This window comes from Erpetoichthys calabaricus, chromosome 5 (assembly GCF_900747795.2).
Source record: "Erpetoichthys calabaricus chromosome 5, fErpCal1.3, whole genome shotgun sequence".
Lineage (NCBI taxonomy): Eukaryota > Metazoa > Chordata > Cladistia > Polypteriformes > Polypteridae > Erpetoichthys > Erpetoichthys calabaricus.
The window spans coordinates 8,290,131-8,309,460 of record NC_041398.2 but is presented as its reverse complement, the minus strand read 5'-3'; the positions used below and the strand labels follow the sequence as shown (position 1 = coordinate 8,309,460).

Here is a 19,330-nt window from a genome sequence, read left to right as displayed (position 1 = left end):
ACATTGGTGAGTGATAAAGATGCCGGTTAAAATGAAAACCTGCAGTCACAGTAGCCCCCCAGGACCAGAGTTGGACACCCCTGATGTACACACATGTAAAGTGACCAACAGGGCACCTCACCAAAGACCTGATGACATTTTATAAGACATCTCCTGTGAAAAGCCCCCCAATGTTGGCCACTGTAACCCTGCAGCTCTTCTCTTCATGTAGGACTGAAGCCTCTGGAGAGTCAGACTCTGTGAAAGGTTGTGCTTGGACACAAAGTCACAGAGAGATAGAAATATGAAGAACCTCAGGCACAGGATGACTAAAGCCTTTATAGACACTCAGCACATTGTGTTCTCCTCATTCTTGCTGGGCTCTGCAGCTGAACTCTTCATGGCTGACTTCTTTGACTAAGGGGACCTGAAGACTGTCTGTGGTGAAGAAGAACAGCCGAGACATAAAGTGATAGCTGGTGAGTCTACCAAAAGTCTTTAAACAACCAGTGAGCCCAGTGTGCTGACAAGATGTGCCAGTTGGTATGGTGGGCACTGAGTGGTGCTTTATTGGGTTCAGCAGGTCGCTGTTTGTCAGTTTGTGTCACATTTGAACTGTCCTGTTCTAGTAATTACTGCCCAGTGAATGGACTGATGTCACCAAACGCCGTCTTCACTGTTCCCATTCTACTCTTTTCACGTGCAGGTCCTGAAGCTCCAAATGTCCTCCTGCAGTCGTCTGAACCTCTGAGCGCTGAGGAGTTTTTACAGGTGAGTTTGTGTTCTTATTGATTTGGTGGTCCTGATGAGTATCTGTGACACTTCATGTCCTCTCCTGGTGTGACTGTGTGTGTGTGTCACACAAGTGCTGGCCCACTTTCATTCATCTCACTTGATGTTATTTTCTCCTTTCTCTGTCCTCTTTTTCCACTCTTTTTATTCTCTATTTCTATCACTCTCTTATCTCTCTCTCTTTCTAATTCACGTTCCTCTGTTCCTAAGGCACCACATTTTGAGAATGAAAAATGAGAATGTGAAATCTGCAGTGTCCAGTGGTGCAGAGGGAATCGGGACAATTCTGACTTGTAGTCTGTGACAGTGACGGGCTGATTCTGGTGTGGCGATGGCCGCTCTGAGTCGTTGTCTGCTGCCTCTCACCTGACTGAGCTGTGCAGTCTTTACAAACAGATTTGGGCTCAGGGCTCCAGTCAGATATGGAAGAATGAATTAGCATGTGGCGTGGAGATATCTGACCTGATGAGGCTCAAGTGGATTTGACTGTCAGGGTAGCATCTTAACATGGCAGCAGACAAAGATTCAGCTCCCTCTATTCCTATGTGAGGAAAGACCTCATCACTTATCATGACATTACACCGTAACGGGCTAAGGGTCCATTTAACACTTCATATTTCTTTTATCCATCCATCCATCCATCCATTATCCAATCTGCTATATCCTAACTACAGGGTCTGCTGGAGCCAATCCCAGCCAACACAGGGCGCAAAGCAGGAAATAAACCCTGGGCATGGTGCCAGCCCACCGCAGTATTTCTTTTATAATATTAATAATATTTTCTCTAATTTATTAATACAAATACTGATAGATAAAATTAATCAGAAGCGTATTGTTAAAAATGGCTTCTTTGATTCATGCGCAGCTTCAAAGTTTACTGACATTTTAACCAACCAGTCTGTTTGCAGTGCTTACTACAATAGTGATAATAATGTAAATAGTAAGGTGGGACATTTTAATGGTAAAGTGAGAGCTGCTGCTGACAAAGTCGCTGCTGTAAAGACAGTTTAGAAATCCTCCAGCACTGTTACACCATGGAAGAACCAAAGAGTGTCTGATTTAAAGAAAACATGGAGGAGAGCTGAACATAAATGGAGAAAAAATAATTGGTTCTCCACTATGAAATACTGAAGGCTAAAATAACAGAATACAACAACATAGTCCAACTGGAGAGGTGGTGCTACTCCACTAAAATTATAAATAACAATGCTGGTATAAAAAAATACATATATATATATTATTTTTTATTGAGGATTTGTTCTGTTCTGTGTATTGTATTGTATTGACCCCCTTCTTTTGACACCCACTGCACGCCCAATCTACCTGGAAAGGGGTCTCTCTTTGAACGGCCTTTCCCAAAGTTTCTTCCATTTTTCCCTACAAGGTTTTTTTTTGGGAGTTTTTCCTTTCTTCTTAGTGAGTCAAGGCTGGGGGGCTGTGAAGAGGCAGGGCCTGTTAAAGCCCATTGCGGCACTTCCTGTGTGATTTTGGGCTATACAAAAATAAACTGTATTGTATTGTATTCCGAGAGTTTTATTCCCTACTGTTGATCCATATTACTAACCGAGAATGCTAAACCGGATGATGGACGCAGGCACATCCGGCCATGGGCCGTAGCTGCAAAAAGACGTACTGCGCAGGCGCAAGAAAGGGCCGCGAGAGGCGGATGAGGGGCCGCGAGAGGCGGACAAGACCACAGAAAAAAGGAGTGAGCAAAGAAACAAGAGCACAAAGAAATGAGACGCCGCAAGCACAGAAAAAGGGAAAAGGCAAAGAAAAATGTGGTCAAAGGCAGGCACCGCACGAAACCCATTGCACACGAAACTAGCACACAAAAAAAAAGAAGACGCTCGCGCACAACGGCAAGGCTCCCCCCCCCTACAGGCACCGGACAGGATACACACCAAGAGGGGGATTTAACAAGCCCCTGGAACACAAAAAAAAAGAACACAAAACCACCCCACACACCCTACAAGCAACGGACGGGACACACACAAAGAGGGGGATTCAACAAGCCCCTGGAACACAAAACGAAAGAAGACGCGCGCGCAACAACAATCCTCACCCCCCCCCCCCCCCCAAATCAATAAGAAGTGACACCCAAAGCCACATATCTAAAGGAAACGTCCATATTAAACATACGTCATCTCAAAACCTTCACACTAGGCAGCATAGGTGGATCTCATTAAAATAAAGCACTATTAACCGTTCAACTGGAGAAAAGGCTCCATATTAACAGTGAGTGCGATCCTCCTTATTACTTATACATATTTCGCACGCTGAGGAACAAACAAGTCATGCATACACGGTCACGGGTACAAAACAATTCGGATCGGATAACGGGACCAAACATACGAACACGAATGAAACCAAAACAATACACGGCGGCGCATACAACGCGCTTCGGAAAATACGTGAGAAAAAATGTCTCAGATCAAAAAATTCAAAGCTCGAGTTACCCCGTTACAGAGACGTGCCCAAATGAACAGACACATTGAACGTAGATGCATACAGTACGCGTCTCAAAGTGCTGCATCGAAACAAGCACGATTTCAAAAGAAAGAGCTCGCGTCTCAGACATACAATAAAAGGGAGCAAAGCAACGCGCATATGACCGGCCAGAAAACAAGCAAGCGGGACTCAAAAAGCAGAAAGCTCAACTGACCGACATACAAAAACGGACAAGGCTCGATACAAACAATGCACGACGTAGAGTGAAACGGACATTGCGCAAAGCGGAGGCGAATCAATTAAAAATCAAAAATAGCGCGTCACAAATAATGGACATGCAACAACACGGCACTCAAACGCCACAAGCAAAACATGCCCGTCGCAGACATCAACGCCAGACGTCTGCTAAACGCTTACGCGAGTTGGCTGACAACGCTTTCAATAATGAGTCCACTATTGAGGAAAATTCATTGGGATTAATGAATGTCATTTGCAATCATTGTCATTCACTTAACCTCACAGAAGAAACAACTGGCAATACAAATAATGAATTTACACGTTGTTGTCAAAAGGGGCAGATTAGAAAGCCTCCTTTACATTCATATCCTGAATATCTACAGAAGCTTCTAACTAACGATGTGCCTGAAAGTAAAAACTTTATGAACTGCATTAGATCCTACAATAGTTCATTTGCTTTTGCATCTACCAGAGAACATAACAGGACACCAAAAGGCAATGCCCCATACTGCTTTCGCATATGTGGTTAACACAACGCACTATATTATGTCCAAAAAATATTAATGTTAATCACATTATTAAACAGGTCATTTCATTACTTCCTGGAGAGACACGGCTCTTTCTAAGCTCTGACAAAGTTGACGCTGATGACAACAATGAACATCTGAATTTCCCCTTAGAATATTTGAACACTATTAACCCGGACGGATGACCACAACACAACCTTACCCTTAAAAACGGAACAATAATCATGCTATTAGGAAACCTTAACACAAAACAGGGTTTATGCAATGCACACGGTTAGTCGTCAACACCATAACACACGATGTTATTCAAGCAACAGTTCTTTCAGATTCACATGCTAACAATACTGTTCTCATTCTTGGAATTGACCTTACGAGTTCTGACCTGGAATTACCTTTTACATTGAAACGCCGACAGTTCCCCATTAAACCTGCCTTTGCCATGACCATCAACAAATCACAAGGACAAACCATGGACAAGGTTGGCATCTACCTCTCTGAACCCGTTTTTGGACATGGACAACTTTATGTTGCCTTCTCATGTGTTCGACGTTCATCTCACATTAAACTTAAAGTTAAAAATGATCCATACCAAGGAAGACTCATTCAAAGACAAGACACCGTCTTTACTACTAATGTTGTATACAGATAAATATTCCAATAAAACATTACTCTATGCCAAACACTCTATTTTGTATTTATATAGGCATCATCCAAACCTGCACACTATTCTATATCTAATTCATACATCTCACTCTTTATCATGCCACAACGCCAGGGGTTGGCGAGCGAAGCGAGCAGGGGGCGTAGCCCCCTAGTTGTTTGCTAAACCGAAGTCACTTAATGGAATGTCTCCAAAAAACTTCCAGTGAAACTTGTGAGAATTTTGCTATATTTTCATATTAAAATTAATGATATTAGAAATAATATAGGGAGGCACGGTGGCGCAGTGGTAGCGCTGCTACCTCGTTGAAACAGAGAAACAACTAAAGGACTTCTTCTAGTTGTGCAGGAATAGTTGGTATTCACAGCAGAGTGTCCATAAAAACACTTGGAAGGTAGATTTCAAATCCAAACATTTAATTTGCAGATATAACTGTACATGACAGTGTGGGTGTGTGGTCTACAATAAAAAACAAAGTAGATCCATTCTTAGTTCTCAAATCACACACAAAGGAAAATCACGCTGCAAATCTCACACAATCATTCATCTTAAAATTGCAATACTGAAGTTGGCCATTAGGTGGCACCTTATAACTAAAGGCACTATTGAGAAACACTTTAAGTGTCAATGAAATTACAAGTGCAATTATCATAATAGGGCGGCACGGTGGCATAGTGGGTAGCGCTGCTGCCTCGCAGTTGGGAGATCTGGGGACCTGGGTTCGCTTCCTGGGTCCTCCCTGCGTGGAGTTGGCATGTTCTCCCCGTGTCTGCGTGGGTTTCCTCCGGGCGCTCCGGTTTCCTCCCACAGTCCAAAGACATGCAGGTTAGGTGGATTGGCGATTCTAAATTGGCCCTAGTGTGTGCTTGGTGTTTGTGTGTTACCTGCGGTGGGTTGGCACCCTGCCCGGGATTGTTTCCTGCCTTGTGCCCTGTGTTGGCTGGGATTGGCTCCAGCAGACCCCCGTGACCCTGTGTTTGAATTCAGTGGGTTGGATGGATGGATGGATTATCATAATATAAACAAAAACAAATGAACAGAACTTACGTTGCTTCACTTGACGCACACTTTCTAAAGAACTCTTTAACTTTGTGAAGAGCAAATAGTTAAGCAGACAGTGAAAACGACCATGCTTTCTCTTTCTTCCTCCTACCAACAGTACTTCACTCAGCGGAAGGCAAGTATCTAAGTCTGTCCTCCTGCTGACTGAACTCCGCCTCTCAGACACTTGTAGTTAGGAGACCTGGGTTCACTTTCCGGGTCCTCCCTGCGTGGAGTTTGCATGTTCAACTCGTGTCTGCGTGGGTTTCCTCCGGGCGCTCCGGTTTCCTCCCACAGTCCAAAGACATGCAGGTTAGGTGCATTGGTGATTCTAAATTGTCCCTAGTGTGTGCTTGGTGTGTGTGTGTGCCCTGCGGTGGGCTGGCGCCCTGCCCGGGGTTTGTTTCCTGCCTTGCTCCCTGTGTTGGGTGGGATTGGCTCCAGCAGACCCCTGTGACCCTCTAGTTAGGATATAGTGGGTTGGATAATGGATGTATGGAGAAATAATATACTACATCACCCCAAAGACGATCTTATTAAGTCTCGGAATTCCATTTTAAGTGATTTAAATTCATTTACCAGGATAGATTTACCTGATCTATGTAGAATAATCTCTCAACTGACACCCTCCACCTGTCTCTTTGACTCAACACCAACAAGTTTTTTTAAAGAACAGTGGCGACTGCTCTAAGACTACAAGGGAAGCTCCGCTACTTCTACTATGTCAGAAAATAAATGCTCATATATGCACTGTCGTATTTATATTGGTTTTAATAAAAGTGGGCTAGAACCCTTTCAACTTCATGACTAGCTCGTTCAGAATCAGGTATTTATTGTAGATTGTTTGACACGACTTTCTTGTCATACATTTCCGTGCAGCACAGCGCGTTAAACCCTCCTGAAGCCCAGCTTCACTGGAGCTCTATGGGCAAGCACAGAGGAGCTTTTTTCACTGCAGAAAAGCTGGACGGTAATTGGATAAATGCACCAAAATCGTCACTTCCAGGGAAGCTCAGCTTCTCTGGGAGTGAATGGAGCAGTGGGCGGGCCAGGATGCTGGGCTGCTGCATGATGATTGGAGGAGCTGTTTAAAGGGTGGAACCTATTTTTTGATTGACAGCATTTGAAAGTGTGCTGAAAAGTTATGGCCATTTCTTTGACTCAGGGAGACAGATCTGAACTTCAAGTACTATATTCAGATCATGACTTACAGGGGAGCAGGGGTAAGCTGTGTGATTTCTTGGTGTTTTTTAAAGACATGGAGTTGGATAGTGCAATGCCTCAGCTATACAAGCTGTTGTCATTAGTGGCAACAATTGGCGCCACATCAGCAGGTGTAGAGAGGAGCTTCTCCTGTTTAAAACAGGTCAATTCATACACCCGCAACACGATGGGCCAAGATCGTTTGAGCAACCTTGCTCTCCTGGCCATTGAGAAGAAACTGGTTAAGTCCCTGGAAAAGATGGCCAATTGGTACGACAGGGTCACAGACCATTTTCTGCAAAAGGAATGGAGGGCAGAACTTACGTACAAATAACATAATGAATTTTATGATGAAGGCCTAATATGAGCTTCCCCTGTTTCAAAAGCTAACAGCCACCACTGTTAAAGAAGTATGTGACATACTAATTGATAGTGTGCTTGACATAGTGAACTCATCATTAGATACGGCGGTCTTCCCAGACTGTCTTCTTAAGACTGCTGTTGTTAAACCCCTGATCAAGAAACACAATCTTGACTCCTCTGTTTTTAACAATTTTAGACCAATTTCTAACCCGCCATCCTTAAGTAAAATCCTAGAGAAGGCAGTCGTTACACAGCTCAATGACCACCTGAATAAACCTACTATTCTTGACAAATTTCAGTCGGTTTTAGAAAAAGTCACAGTACAGAAACTGCACTCGTTAAAGTAGTAAATGACTTATGGGTTTATGCAGACAGATGCCGTTTATCTGTGCTCATCCTCTTAGATCTGAATGCTGCATTTGATACTGTGAACTGCGAAGCTAATCGTACCCCCAAAAAGACACAGACACCCCTGGGAAAAACCCTAGGAAAACCCTAGGAAACATAGACAGACTACCTTCACATTTCTCCTTTCCCTTCTGGCCGGCTCTGTCGCGTAATCTGCCTCCCGCACGGTACTCCGCCTTGTCAAAAAGCCTGTACAGGCTTCTCTCAGTTGCTTAAAACTGATATCTTGCTTCTCCTTATCCCTCTCTCAGACTTTCTCTCCTCCTGGGGAAACTGTCATCTCTGAATTGTCATGGAGGAACATGTTTAAACTTTTGAAAAGAGACAAATGTTTGTTTGCAGTGTTTTGAATAAAGTTCCTTTCTTTTCTACAACTTCCTGTGTCTCTATGCAAATCTGTGACCCAAGCGTGACAATACCATTGACCACAATGTTCTTAGGAATCACCTTAGTGGGTGGGCCTCTCTGACAGGGTCTTAAACAGGTAGAACATTCTTTGTTTCTTGTGGTAATTATACTTCAGAGACACATGATGTTTGACACAGAAAATGGCACAGGCTATGTTAAGATCTTGGTTAGAGAAAATAAATTTTAAATCCACTGATCCTTCACTACAACCCTGACCTTGATTTAGTATCTGTGTCCTCACCCAAACACAATCCTAATCTTAAATTTGTAAACTTCAGTCCTAATCTTAAAAATTAGATTTTGGGGCCCTGAGGTTAAAGATCTCTCCTTAGGGCCCTAATGTTAGCCTATGTGTAGTATTTGCTTGATTTTATCCTATGACTGTTATTTCTCATTTAAAGTGGTTTTAAAACCCTTGGATAACTTTTTTAGAGTATTTTCAAATCTGTTTCTGGTTGTTAAACTTATAAAGGAAGGATGGTGTTTTCTGCAGTTCTAACATTGAACATCAAGGGGCGGTCTAGTTCTGAACACTTGCCATTTTATCTGCTTTTTAGCAGATTTTTAAAATCCATTTTTAAAACAGGATTTGATAATTAATTTAGAGAGATAACGTTTTTCAACAGGATAATTATTAGATTTGGAGAAAAAAAAGGGTAGATAGATAGATAGATAGATAGATAGATAGATAGATAGATAGATAGATAGATAGATAGATAGAGAGGATGGATGGATTGGAAACATAAATAAGTATTTAATATATAGAATCAGTATGCCCGCGCATTAATTTACATTAATAGCCCCTAATCTAAACATTTCCATGACATTCTATATGGTGTTCCACAAGGGTCTCTCCAGGGTCTGCTGCTCTTTTTTGATCTCCATGGGTCCATGAAGTCAGATTATGTCAAGGCATAATGTGAGTCACCACAGCTATGCTGACAACACACAGCTGTATTTATCAATAGAGCCTGAGGACACCGACTCTCTTAGTTCACAGACCCCAATGTCTTACTTGTGTTTCTGAGTGGATGAGTAGGAATTTTCTCAAACTAAATAAGGAGAAAGCATAAATCATAGTTATTGGAAAAAATGGATATAGTGAGAGTATTATAAATAAACTTGATCTGTTAGGCTTATCACTAGATTTACCAAAGCCTAAGAAAAAACTCGATGTAGAACCATCATCATCATATGAGTTTACATCTGTTATAGCACGTCTTTATGTGAAAACAGCAGTGTCAGATCTTTCGTGAACATGACTGAGAGAATAAAACATAATAAATAAAAAATAAAGCTAACCTTTACAAGTATCATAAATTTACACCGGCTGTTACAGACTGAAATCAAATGTATGTTTTTATGGTAAAATAGTAAGAATAAGAGCTGCTCACTTCTCAAGATGGACTTGTCCAGATTTGAACCCGTAAAGTTTTGATTACCAGTCAACAGTTGATACCGTTGCACCACCGAAGCAGTCGTATCAAAGGTGGATTCTTCTTCTGAAGTTATATTCTTGAATACAAGCGCACTTGTTCTGTTATATTTGTATCTTTTGTAAAAGTGTTTATTTGATATTTGCACTTCAGGCTTCACACATTATACACTTCATGGCTAAATTTTGTCAACTATTACTTAAACATGAAAAAGTTTTCTGTTTTAACAATGTGTTTATATAGATTGTTGTAGACACGGAACACACGTGAAATGTATGTGTTCCAAATAACGATATAGTATTTATAAAAGGTTTCATTTTGCTTGACTTCTCACTCTATACAACTCTAAGTAAATAACACGCAGGTAAACAGACTTGAGCTGAGATAACTGTGCGCCGGTGGGGGGATGTGATAGTAGGCTGCTTGCTGCTTATCGACACGTTTACAGGACAAAAGACGCTGACTGAGAGGTGTGAAGGGATTTAAGGTGGGATGGATCTACGAGTTTTTTCCTAGGCTTTGGTAATTCTAGTGTTAAAAGTCAAGACAGTGGTAAAGAATTTAGAGGAAATTTATTGAATCAATTATTGACCTAAATTTTTAATCAGATTATCAGGACAGCATTTTTTCACTTAAGGAATAGGGCAGAAGTTAGACTCCTTATAACCTTACAAGACACTGAAAAATGAGTTCAAGGTCTTATATTTAGTCGACTAGATTACTGCAATACACTCCTCTCAGGACCACCCAAAAAAGACATCAATTGGTTACAACAAGTGCAGAATGGAGCTTTCAGAATCTTAACTAGAAAAAGAAAATCCGAGCACATCTCTCCAGCTTTGATGTCAGTATATTGGTTACATGAGCCATTCAGAATTGACTTTAAAATACTTCTTCTGGTTTTACAAAGCCTTAAATCATCTCATCACATCTTATATTTCAAAAGGCCTCTCACCTTACACTCCAAATCGTAACCTTTAGATCTTCAAATGAGTGTCTGCTTATAATTCCAAGAGCTAAACTTACTGTAAAAGAAGTGGTGAGGCAGCCACCTGCTGTTATGCACCTAAAATCTGAAATAGCTTACCGATAGACAAATATGATGGAGCACTTTAAAAAACTGCTAAAAACCCCTCATCATTGTTTGTCTTACTGATTCTCTCTGCCTGTCTCTCCTCAGACTGACGATGGCTGAAGCCCAGCTGTTTGTATCACAGGACGAGTTCACCTGCTTGGTGTGTCTGGACACCCTGACTGACCCCGTTGCCATCCCCTGCGGTCACAGTTTCTGTATGAAGTGCTTAACTGACTGCTGGGATCAAAGCCAACTTTTCAGCTGTCCTCTGTGCAGACACACCTTCACCACAAGGCCTGAGCTGAACAGAAACACTCTGCTGAATGAAATCCTCAAGAAATTCAAGAAGACAGGATTCAGTACTCCTCTATCTGAAAATTTTGCTGGCCCTGGAGAAGTGGAGTGTGATGCCTGTACTGGGAAGAAGTTGAAAGCAGTGAAGTCGTGTCTGACCTGCCCGGCCTCCTACTGTCAAAATCACCTGCAGCCTCACTATGAAGTAGCAGCCTGGAAGGACCACAAGTTGGTTGATCCTGATGTAAATCTCAAGGAGAAACTCTGTGCAAAACATCAGAGAAGTCTGGAAATATTTTGTGAAACTGATGACGCGTGTATCTGCATGATGTGTGGAGTGAGTGAACATAACGGTCATAAAATGGTCAAGCTGGAGACAGAAAGAGAAGACAAAGAGGTGAGTGGAGTTTAGTTTTCAATAGATACAAACAAAATAACAAGAGTTAAGGGTTTTGTAGATGCAGAGTAGCAGAAGAATCTATACATCCATCTTATATACTAAGGGCAAACTACAGCATGCAGACCATAACGGCCCCTGGCAGAGGTGTCACTGGCACATGGGCTACTCATAGAAATATCTGACTTTCCAGCCCTCATGAGGTGTCCTTAAGAAGATGATGCAGTATCTGGTTGGCGTAAGTGTAGTTAGTCACCATGCAGTGTCCTCAAAATTGTAATTCAGTACCCCGAGCTTTAACCACAGGAATGGAGAGAGTCTGTAGTGCGGTGACATGGAGGGTAAGTGTGTTTAGCTGCACATTTGACTTTGTGTGTTTTTATTTAATTTAAGTTTGCTGATCTCAGGCCTTTTTAAGACACATGTTCTAGTAACATGTCACCCAATCAATACTGCACTACAGAACCAAGTCTAAGATTCTTACAGTAACTTCAGGTAAGAATTTTCAATGTTGTTTTGCTTTCGTTTTACGTGACTTGCTATTTAAGACTTGGACCCCTCAATTGTTTTCTTCTTTCCTTGACTAGCAGCCAAATAATAATGGGATACAAAATGAGTCAACACATGACCAGCAACCTGAGTCCATCATATAATATCTGACAATAAAGAAAGGTGAATGTCTCAGTAATGTTGATCTGCTCAGGTCCACAAAACATTTGGGCTTTTAGAAGAAAGAAAATCAACAGTTTTGGAAACGTCTGCTGCGGCAGAATGAGAGCAGTAACAAGTTTAATTAACTAGAAGAATCAGCTTCAACTTAAGAAACTGGTTGGAGTTTGAGGGTCTTACTTAGCCTCACATCTCACTTTGATTTCCTGATATTTAAGAAACAATGAAGAAATTTAGAGGATCGAGTCTTAAAAAGTATCCATTTTCCATCCCGCTGAATCCGAACACAGGGTCACGGGGGTCTGCTGGAGCCAATCCCAGCCAACACAGGGCGCAAGGCAGGAACCAATCCCGGACAGGGTGCCAACCCACCACAGGACACACACAAACACACCCACACACCAAGCACACACTAGGGCCAATTTAGAATCACCAATCCACCTAACCAGCATGTCTTTGGACTGTGGGAGGAAACCAGAGCGCCCGGAGGAATCCCACGCAGACACAGGGAGAACATGCAAACTCCACGCAGGGAGGACCCGGGAAGCGAACCTGGGTCTCCTAACTGCGAGGCAGCAGCGCCACCGTGCCACCCTCTTAAAAAGTAACTCAATTAAAATGAGTGGAAAAGAAGTCAACAAACAGCAGAAATTGGTCACTGAGTAAGAAAGTGTCAGAAAGGAAAAGCAGCAGCCACTGCAGATGTCCAGGATCGGAGCTGAACACTCGTAATCTCTGCCAACATTAAACTGACCCATCAGTAGCACACAATGAGAATGTTTAGTGTGGTCAGATAAAAATCAGGTAAGTTCAGTCAGGTGTAATGACCTTGTGGCTCAGGAGGATTGTAAATTAGTGCTACAAAGGTAACTGATTGTGTTTTAATATCTAATACGAGCGCCTCAAGTGATGTGAATTCACTAACATTCTGAGAAGACATATTCACTTCACTACAGGACCACATTCTTTACTCACATTTTCTGATTTATGAAGCAAAATAAAAACTTTTGGTGCTCCTTCAAATAAAGGAATAGTGTCAGATTGGCTAAGCCAGGTCTCAGTAAGTAGATATGAAGGTAACTGTGTCCTCAGTAGAATGTCGATAATTAAAACAACTTAAAGGTGAGCAAAAGTTTAGAAAATAACACCTTAAACATCACTGAAGTGTGGACTGCTCTTATATTTTTCAATTTTATACGAATCAGTTCACTTAAACAGGGTCACCGATGGAGAGTCCAATGGAAATTCTTGATTTATTTATGTTGTCTATTTTTTGGCTATCACTTGATTATGATTTTGTTACATAAACCAGTTCCTGAGATGTCCTGACGGGAGACGTCCACTTGTAGTACAGACTGACATTTCTTGGTCGTTTGTTTAAGCTGCTGATGCCAGACCTTCTTTGACTGGCTCTTAACTTCAGCTCAGTGTCAGCTCTCTTCACTGGGACTCTCAGCTCTCTTCACTAGGACTCTCCTTGACGTGTAGTTTTTGGTCTCATCTGATCAGGCTGGTCAATCACACAAATGACACCCAGAGATGTCTCAGTATGACACTCTTTTTCAGGCTGGTCAATCACACAAATGACACCCAGAGATGTCTCAGTATGACACTCTTTTATTACTTAGTGAGTGAACAAAGAACCAAAGCTCCCCCCCCCCAGCGACCTACATGGACAAAACTTTGCACCAGCTAGCAGGAAAAAAGGTTGGAGGTCAGAGACCTGTCTGCTCTCCATCTAAATTAACTTTTGGCCCATCACAGGACGCTTATTGCCTCTGGTGTGGCCATAACAAAGGCGGCAGTGAACCTTCCAAAGGGTTATTGTAGGGCTAGACTGTAATAGATGAAGACCACCTGTAATGGAGTTATGGCTGTAACGGTCAGTTCAGCCTTGCTGAAGGAAAACTAGGTGCACAAGTGAGATAGGCCATATGTAAAGCATGTGTGTAGTCTCGATAAAGAAGGGAATCAACTGATCAAAGACTACCCAGCAGTCATAATTTTTATGGTAACACATGATGGCCAGTGAGTGTGAAACCTTAATGACTGTAAGTTGCAGTATTACCCCAGGGTGGCCCACTGCCACAAGGGCCAAGAAGTCAAGAGAAAGTGAAAAGGATCAGGACAAAGAAACATAAAGAGCACTGAATGTCATTTGTGGAAGATCAGCCTCAATACAGACAGACACCGACTCCCAATGTCCCAGAAACACATGTTTATTATTTCCTTCTCCACCTGCACCCACAATATAGTGCACAAACCCCAATACTCTCTGTTCAGTCCTGTCTGTGGCTTTTTCTTCTTTCCTTCTGCTGCCTCCACTCCTCCCATTGCAAACTCCATCCTCTGCCTCCCGACTCCGGCTCTCCAAATGGAGTGAGGAGGCCCCTTTTATGGCACACCCGGATGTGATCCAGGTGCTCCCTGATGATCTTCTGGCAGCACTTCCTGGTGTGGCAGACGTACTGCTCTTGCAACTGGAAGCACTCCAGGCATACCTGGTTCTTGTTCTAGCAGCACTTCATGGTGTGGCAGAAGTGCTGCAGTCCATGGCTCTGGAACTATCCAGGCATCCCCTGGCAGTGGCCATGGTCCCCCACAGGGTTGAGATTCCCAGCTCCTTATCTGTGGCCCTGATGCAATCCAGTGGGGCTGCCCTCTTGTGCCCCGGGGAAGACATTGCCCCTGTCCTGATCCTTCCCTTCTCCAGGCATCCCAGTGGGGCAAGGTCCCCGGTTGTTTGCCACACATTCCATGTGTGCCAGAGAAACTCTCCATGAACCCTGCAACAATCAGGACAAGGCATCACTTCCACGTGGAGTGAACAGGAACCAAACCATTAATACACGACTTTAATTCTGAGACCTACTGACTCTCACTTGGTACTCAGGATAAGCCAGTCAATGAATTCTGGGTATTGGCGTCACCATAAATGAAAGTAATAACCTGAGTGAAGGAAAAGACTATAGCTGTTGTAAGGGTCTCTTTATAAATTAGTAAGAAAACTAAAGTACACTTGTATCAGTTTAGAGCAGTGACTCTTACACACACACACACACACACACACACACACACACACCCACACACACAAACACACACACAGACACACACACACAAACACACACAGGCTAATTTAGCATCACCACTCCATCTGCTCTGCATGTCTTTGGTTTATAGTAGGAAACTGGAACATAGAAATAAAACCCAAGTGAACATGAGGAGAACATGCAAACTTCCTTCAGGGAACACCTGGGTAACTATGCCCTGTCAAAAAATATAATATGTTCATACAAAAGGATAACAGAAGATGTACTTTGACTCTTTTTCTGTCATATAGTAAAAGGCACACAACTTGTGACTTCTATTTCTCTTAATTGTCATCTAAAGAATTTCCAGGGAAACCTCATTAATTCAGGACCGGCTCTTAAATGTTCTCGTCACACTTCTGGATTTTCAGAACGTTAGATGATAAGTTCTTACCTACTTATTAAGTTTTCAGGCCCTGCACTGTCATGGCAGTGTGGATTTGTTCAGATTGTTTCAGTTTTTTTTAAAGCCCCTCTGTATGTGTGTGTGTGTGTATTCACCTCCTGGTGGACTGGCGCCTTGCCCAGGTGTTTTCCAGTGTTTACTGGTTTAGGCCCCAACTGCCCTGTGACTTTGCTCCTGATTAAAGGGTTAACAAAATGGACTGATGGATTGATGTTTGGATGAATTGATGGATTCTTTATTGCAGCAGGTGTGTGTGGATGAGTTGTTGATTAATAATTCATCACCATGTCAGGACCTCAGACAGAGAAAGTGAAAGCTGATTTGTGAGGACTTTTGACAATTTGTGAACTTCAGCCATAAACTGAGCAGAATTCTTAACAGTTCTGAAATTCCAGCGTTAATGAGAAACAGAGACCCCCACTCTTGATTTAATGTTTGGTAGTTTTGTAATTTAATTTTTCCCTCTGCAGTATCTGAGTCTCCAGACATTTTGATATTTTTGGATGCTCAATAAGCTCTTGACAGAGTTGAGTGAAGACATCTGTGCACTTTGTGGTGTAAATCTGAGTTTGGTCTCAATGTGTTTCCATGGTTTATGCTATTTACTGTAGTCGAGATGTCTTGGTTTTTATTAATAACATTCATTGGAGTATTTCAGTTTTCAATATTTCCATTATCAGTGATGTTCTTATGAGTTATAACAGATGTGAAGTCTGTCACTACCCACATTGAAAGATCACAGCCACCTTAGGAAAAAGCGTCTGCTCTGCTCTCTGTTCTCAAGTTCCTTTGTGTTCTGAGTCCAATTTATTCTGTCATTGATGTGGACCCCCAAGTACATGTAGGAGTGGACCACCTCTTCATCCACTCCCTGAATAGTAACCGGACATAGAGGCTCTTTAGTGTGTGAAAGTCATTGAGCAGTTTGTTGGTTTTGCTGATGTTAAATTCGAGACAATTCCTAAAGTTCTCCCCCTGACTCCTCTCCCCTGTCTCATCCCCCTGATCAACACACCCCATAAGTGCAGAATCATCTGTGAATGTCTACAAGTGACCTGACCTGCTGTTATACAGTGACCTCCATAATGTTTAACACAAAGACACATTTCTCCTTGATTCACCCCTCTGCTCCACAGTTTCAAATTACAAATCCAACAATTCAGACATCGTGACTAAAGTGCACACGGCAGACTTTCATTTAAGTTTATTTACAGGCATTTCAGTCACACAGAACTTTTTCTACACAGTCCCCTTTTCAGGGCACCATAATGTTGGGGACACTTGGCGTAACAGGTGTTTGTGATTCCTCAGGTGGGCTTCATGGCACCCCTCGGCTTCTATTCTTGCATTTTGCTTTGTACTTTGTACTGTTGTGTTGTATTTCTGAGGAGGCCATGATGGATTAGCCATCTAGCTCTTTGATGAGGATTACTTGTGTTTGACACTCACTGCACGCCCAGCCCGAGGATTATTTGTGTTTGACACTCACTGCACGCCCAGCCCACCTACAGGGGGTTTCTCTCTGAATTGCCCTCCTAAGATTTCTTCCATTTTTCTTCACTACAAGGTTTATTTGGGAGTTTTTTCTTGTCTTCTTAGGGCACCTGGAGAAGGGGGCTCTCAAAAACAGGGCCTGTTAAAGCCCACTGAGACACTCCTTGGGTGATTTTTGGATATACAAGAAAAATTAAAAATTGTTCTTTCTAGTGTGAGGTGCGCAGAGTGAAGAGTAAAGCAGACAGGCCTGTTCCTTGTGCTGCTCCAGTGTTGCTCACACAGTCCTTGAGTCTCCCAAACTGCGCTCTGCCTGACAGATAGTCCATCATCAGGACACCACAGGCTCACCCACCTGCTGATCTCTGAGCTGACCCCTTAACAGGGATTGCTGGGTGGTCTTGAAGGCTCTGGAGAAACCAAAAAACATAAACACAATAAACTTTTTGTTTCAAAAAATCTCTTGTAAACAAAACAAATGGGGTGAGTAACATATAAAATATCATTTAGAGTTTTAGAATTCCTTTAAGTTGTCTTCTTCCTGAATTCAACAGAATCATTTGTGTGTTTTGGTATCTTACTTGAATCCAGAAAATGACAACAGCAGACAACGTCCTCACATGTTCGACTCAGGATATCAAATGGCCTTGTAGATCCTATAATTACACAGCAGTGTGTCTTCAAACTGTCTTCTGTATTTGATGCACTCTTCAAGCCCAAACTCAATCTTGTGTCAATTAAATTAAACCTTTCTTTTAATCTTTATTGTCATTCCTGTTTGTTAAATTAAATCTAAGTTGTGTCATGAAATGTTAAACAAATGTGCTGTGAAAATATCAGGAGTCAGAAAGAGGAGAAGAAATCTCAAAGTGAACGTGAATTCTGATCTGACCACGCATGTCCTCCTGTGTGTCCAAACAGAAACAGCTGGGGGTGACACTGAGTGACATCAAGAGGAGACTTGAGGAGAGAGAGAAGACACTGAAGGAAACGAGGAGGGCGATGGAGGAGATGAAGGTGAGTGGATTAGGAAGACAACACTTCATATCAAAGAGAGGAGAAATAAATGAGAACTTGAAGAGCAGCAGAGCTTCACTGGTGATGATGTGTAGGGACACAAGAAGGGAGAGTTAGAGAAGACGTTGTGTGGTGTCCTTCATGGCATTTCACTGTTGACAGAATCCCAGGTGTTATTCAGTAGTTATTCAGACAGTATCACCCTAAAGTCCTCTGATATTCCATCAGCTGCTTAAAGGGGACTCTACTAATAGAAACTCACACTGAAGGTCAACGCTGATGTTCTGAATTACATCAGTGGGCACGACATTAGTTTATGCTCTAATTTTTATTTTATTTCAAGAAAATAGCATTGTATACAATCAAGTTAAACTTGTATATGAAATTAATTTCAAAGTCAAACAAAATAATAATAATAATAATAATAATAATAATAATAATAATAATAATAATAATTCAGAAAGTTAGAAACAGAAAGCAGGAAAAAAAAACCTAAAAACTACCAAACAGGATTCACCCAATAAAAAAATAAGAGAGCCAAGAGCAAGGCCAAAAAAAATTAGGATAATAAATAACTAAAAAGGCATTATCTTTTTGCCCTGCTATGAATGCTTGTTCTAAACTTTTATTAATAAGTTGTTGCTATATTTTAAAAAAGCTTTGAACATAACTTCTAAGTGAGACTTTGTTTATTTCCAATTTCAAATACTGCAGAACATCAGTAGCCCACAGACTTATAACAGGTGGGCTATTAAATGTGCAACTATGTGCAGTGTGGTGAATAAAAAGTGCCATTCATCCCAGTCAAAGGCTTTCTCTGTGTCCAAAGATAATAAGATTTCTGTGTGTTAGATTTTATAAGTGAATATACTGTATTACATTAAACAGAAAATGAAGGTGTGAAGGTAACTGTCAGCCTTTAACAAGTCTGGTTTCGTCTTGTTATATTACATTATTCAGAAGTGAAACTGGTCTGTATGATGCCCATTGTGATAAATGCTTGTTTTTCTTTGAAAAAACAGGAATTAACACTTGGGGAAAAGATTGTGGTACAACTTTGTTGTCTCTAGCTTCTGTTAACATTGCTAATAAAATCTACTGGGTTGCCATCAGGGCCTGTTGTTTTCCCTCTTTTAGTTTACAGCAGTAGTTCTGAGAGTGTCAGAGGTTTGTCCAGTTTCTGTGCACTAAGAGTGTCCAGCTGTTGTATTTGCATGAAATCAAAGAACTCCTCAGATTGTGCCTCATCTTCTTTAAACTAAGTAGAATATAACGACTTATAGTACAGTATTTGCTAAATGTATGAGTTATATTTTTATGCTTTATAACGTTATCTCCAGTTGAGATTCTAATTTCTGTTACTGCATTGCAAACTTCCTGCTT

At 41.7% G+C, this 19,330-nt stretch overlaps 5 protein-coding genes across 7 annotated transcripts in view; 3 read left to right on the top strand and 2 right to left on the bottom strand.

Moving 5' to 3' along the window:
- Positions 1 to 19,330, bottom strand: part of LOC114641514 (gastrula zinc finger protein XlCGF7.1-like) — a 688,851-nt gene that overhangs the window by 28,225 nt on the left and 641,296 nt on the right. The gene's annotated exons all lie outside the window — the stretch shown is intronic.
- The window catches only part of LOC114641540 (tigger transposable element-derived protein 1-like), a 769,935-nt gene that overhangs the window by 266,843 nt on the left and 483,762 nt on the right, over positions 1 to 19,330 (top strand). The gene's annotated exons all lie outside the window — the stretch shown is intronic.
- LOC114641539 (zinc finger protein 501-like) overlaps positions 1 to 19,330 on the top strand; it is a 419,195-nt gene that overhangs the window by 98,550 nt on the left and 301,315 nt on the right. The window lies entirely within an intron of this gene.
- Positions 1 to 19,330, bottom strand: part of LOC127527842 (oocyte zinc finger protein XlCOF26-like) — a 192,433-nt gene that overhangs the window by 30,792 nt on the left and 142,311 nt on the right. The window lies entirely within an intron of this gene.
- Positions 341 to 18,079, top strand: LOC127527849 (E3 ubiquitin-protein ligase TRIM47-like). Of its 2 annotated transcripts, XM_051927990.1 has the most exons (4): positions 341 to 458; positions 686 to 750; positions 10,687 to 11,272; positions 17,852 to 18,079. In XM_051927990.1, the coding sequence occupies exons 3-4, from the start codon at positions 10,694 to 10,696 to the stop codon at positions 18,062 to 18,064; spliced, it is 792 nt and encodes a 263-aa protein (XP_051783950.1). In that variant the 5' UTR covers positions 341 to 458; positions 686 to 750; positions 10,687 to 10,693; the 3' UTR covers positions 18,065 to 18,079. The 2 variants fall into 2 exon arrangements, with proteins under 2 accessions (XP_051783950.1, XP_051783951.1); XM_051927991.1 differs by lacking the exons at positions 341 to 458; positions 686 to 750 and having other exon boundaries at positions 10,653 to 11,272.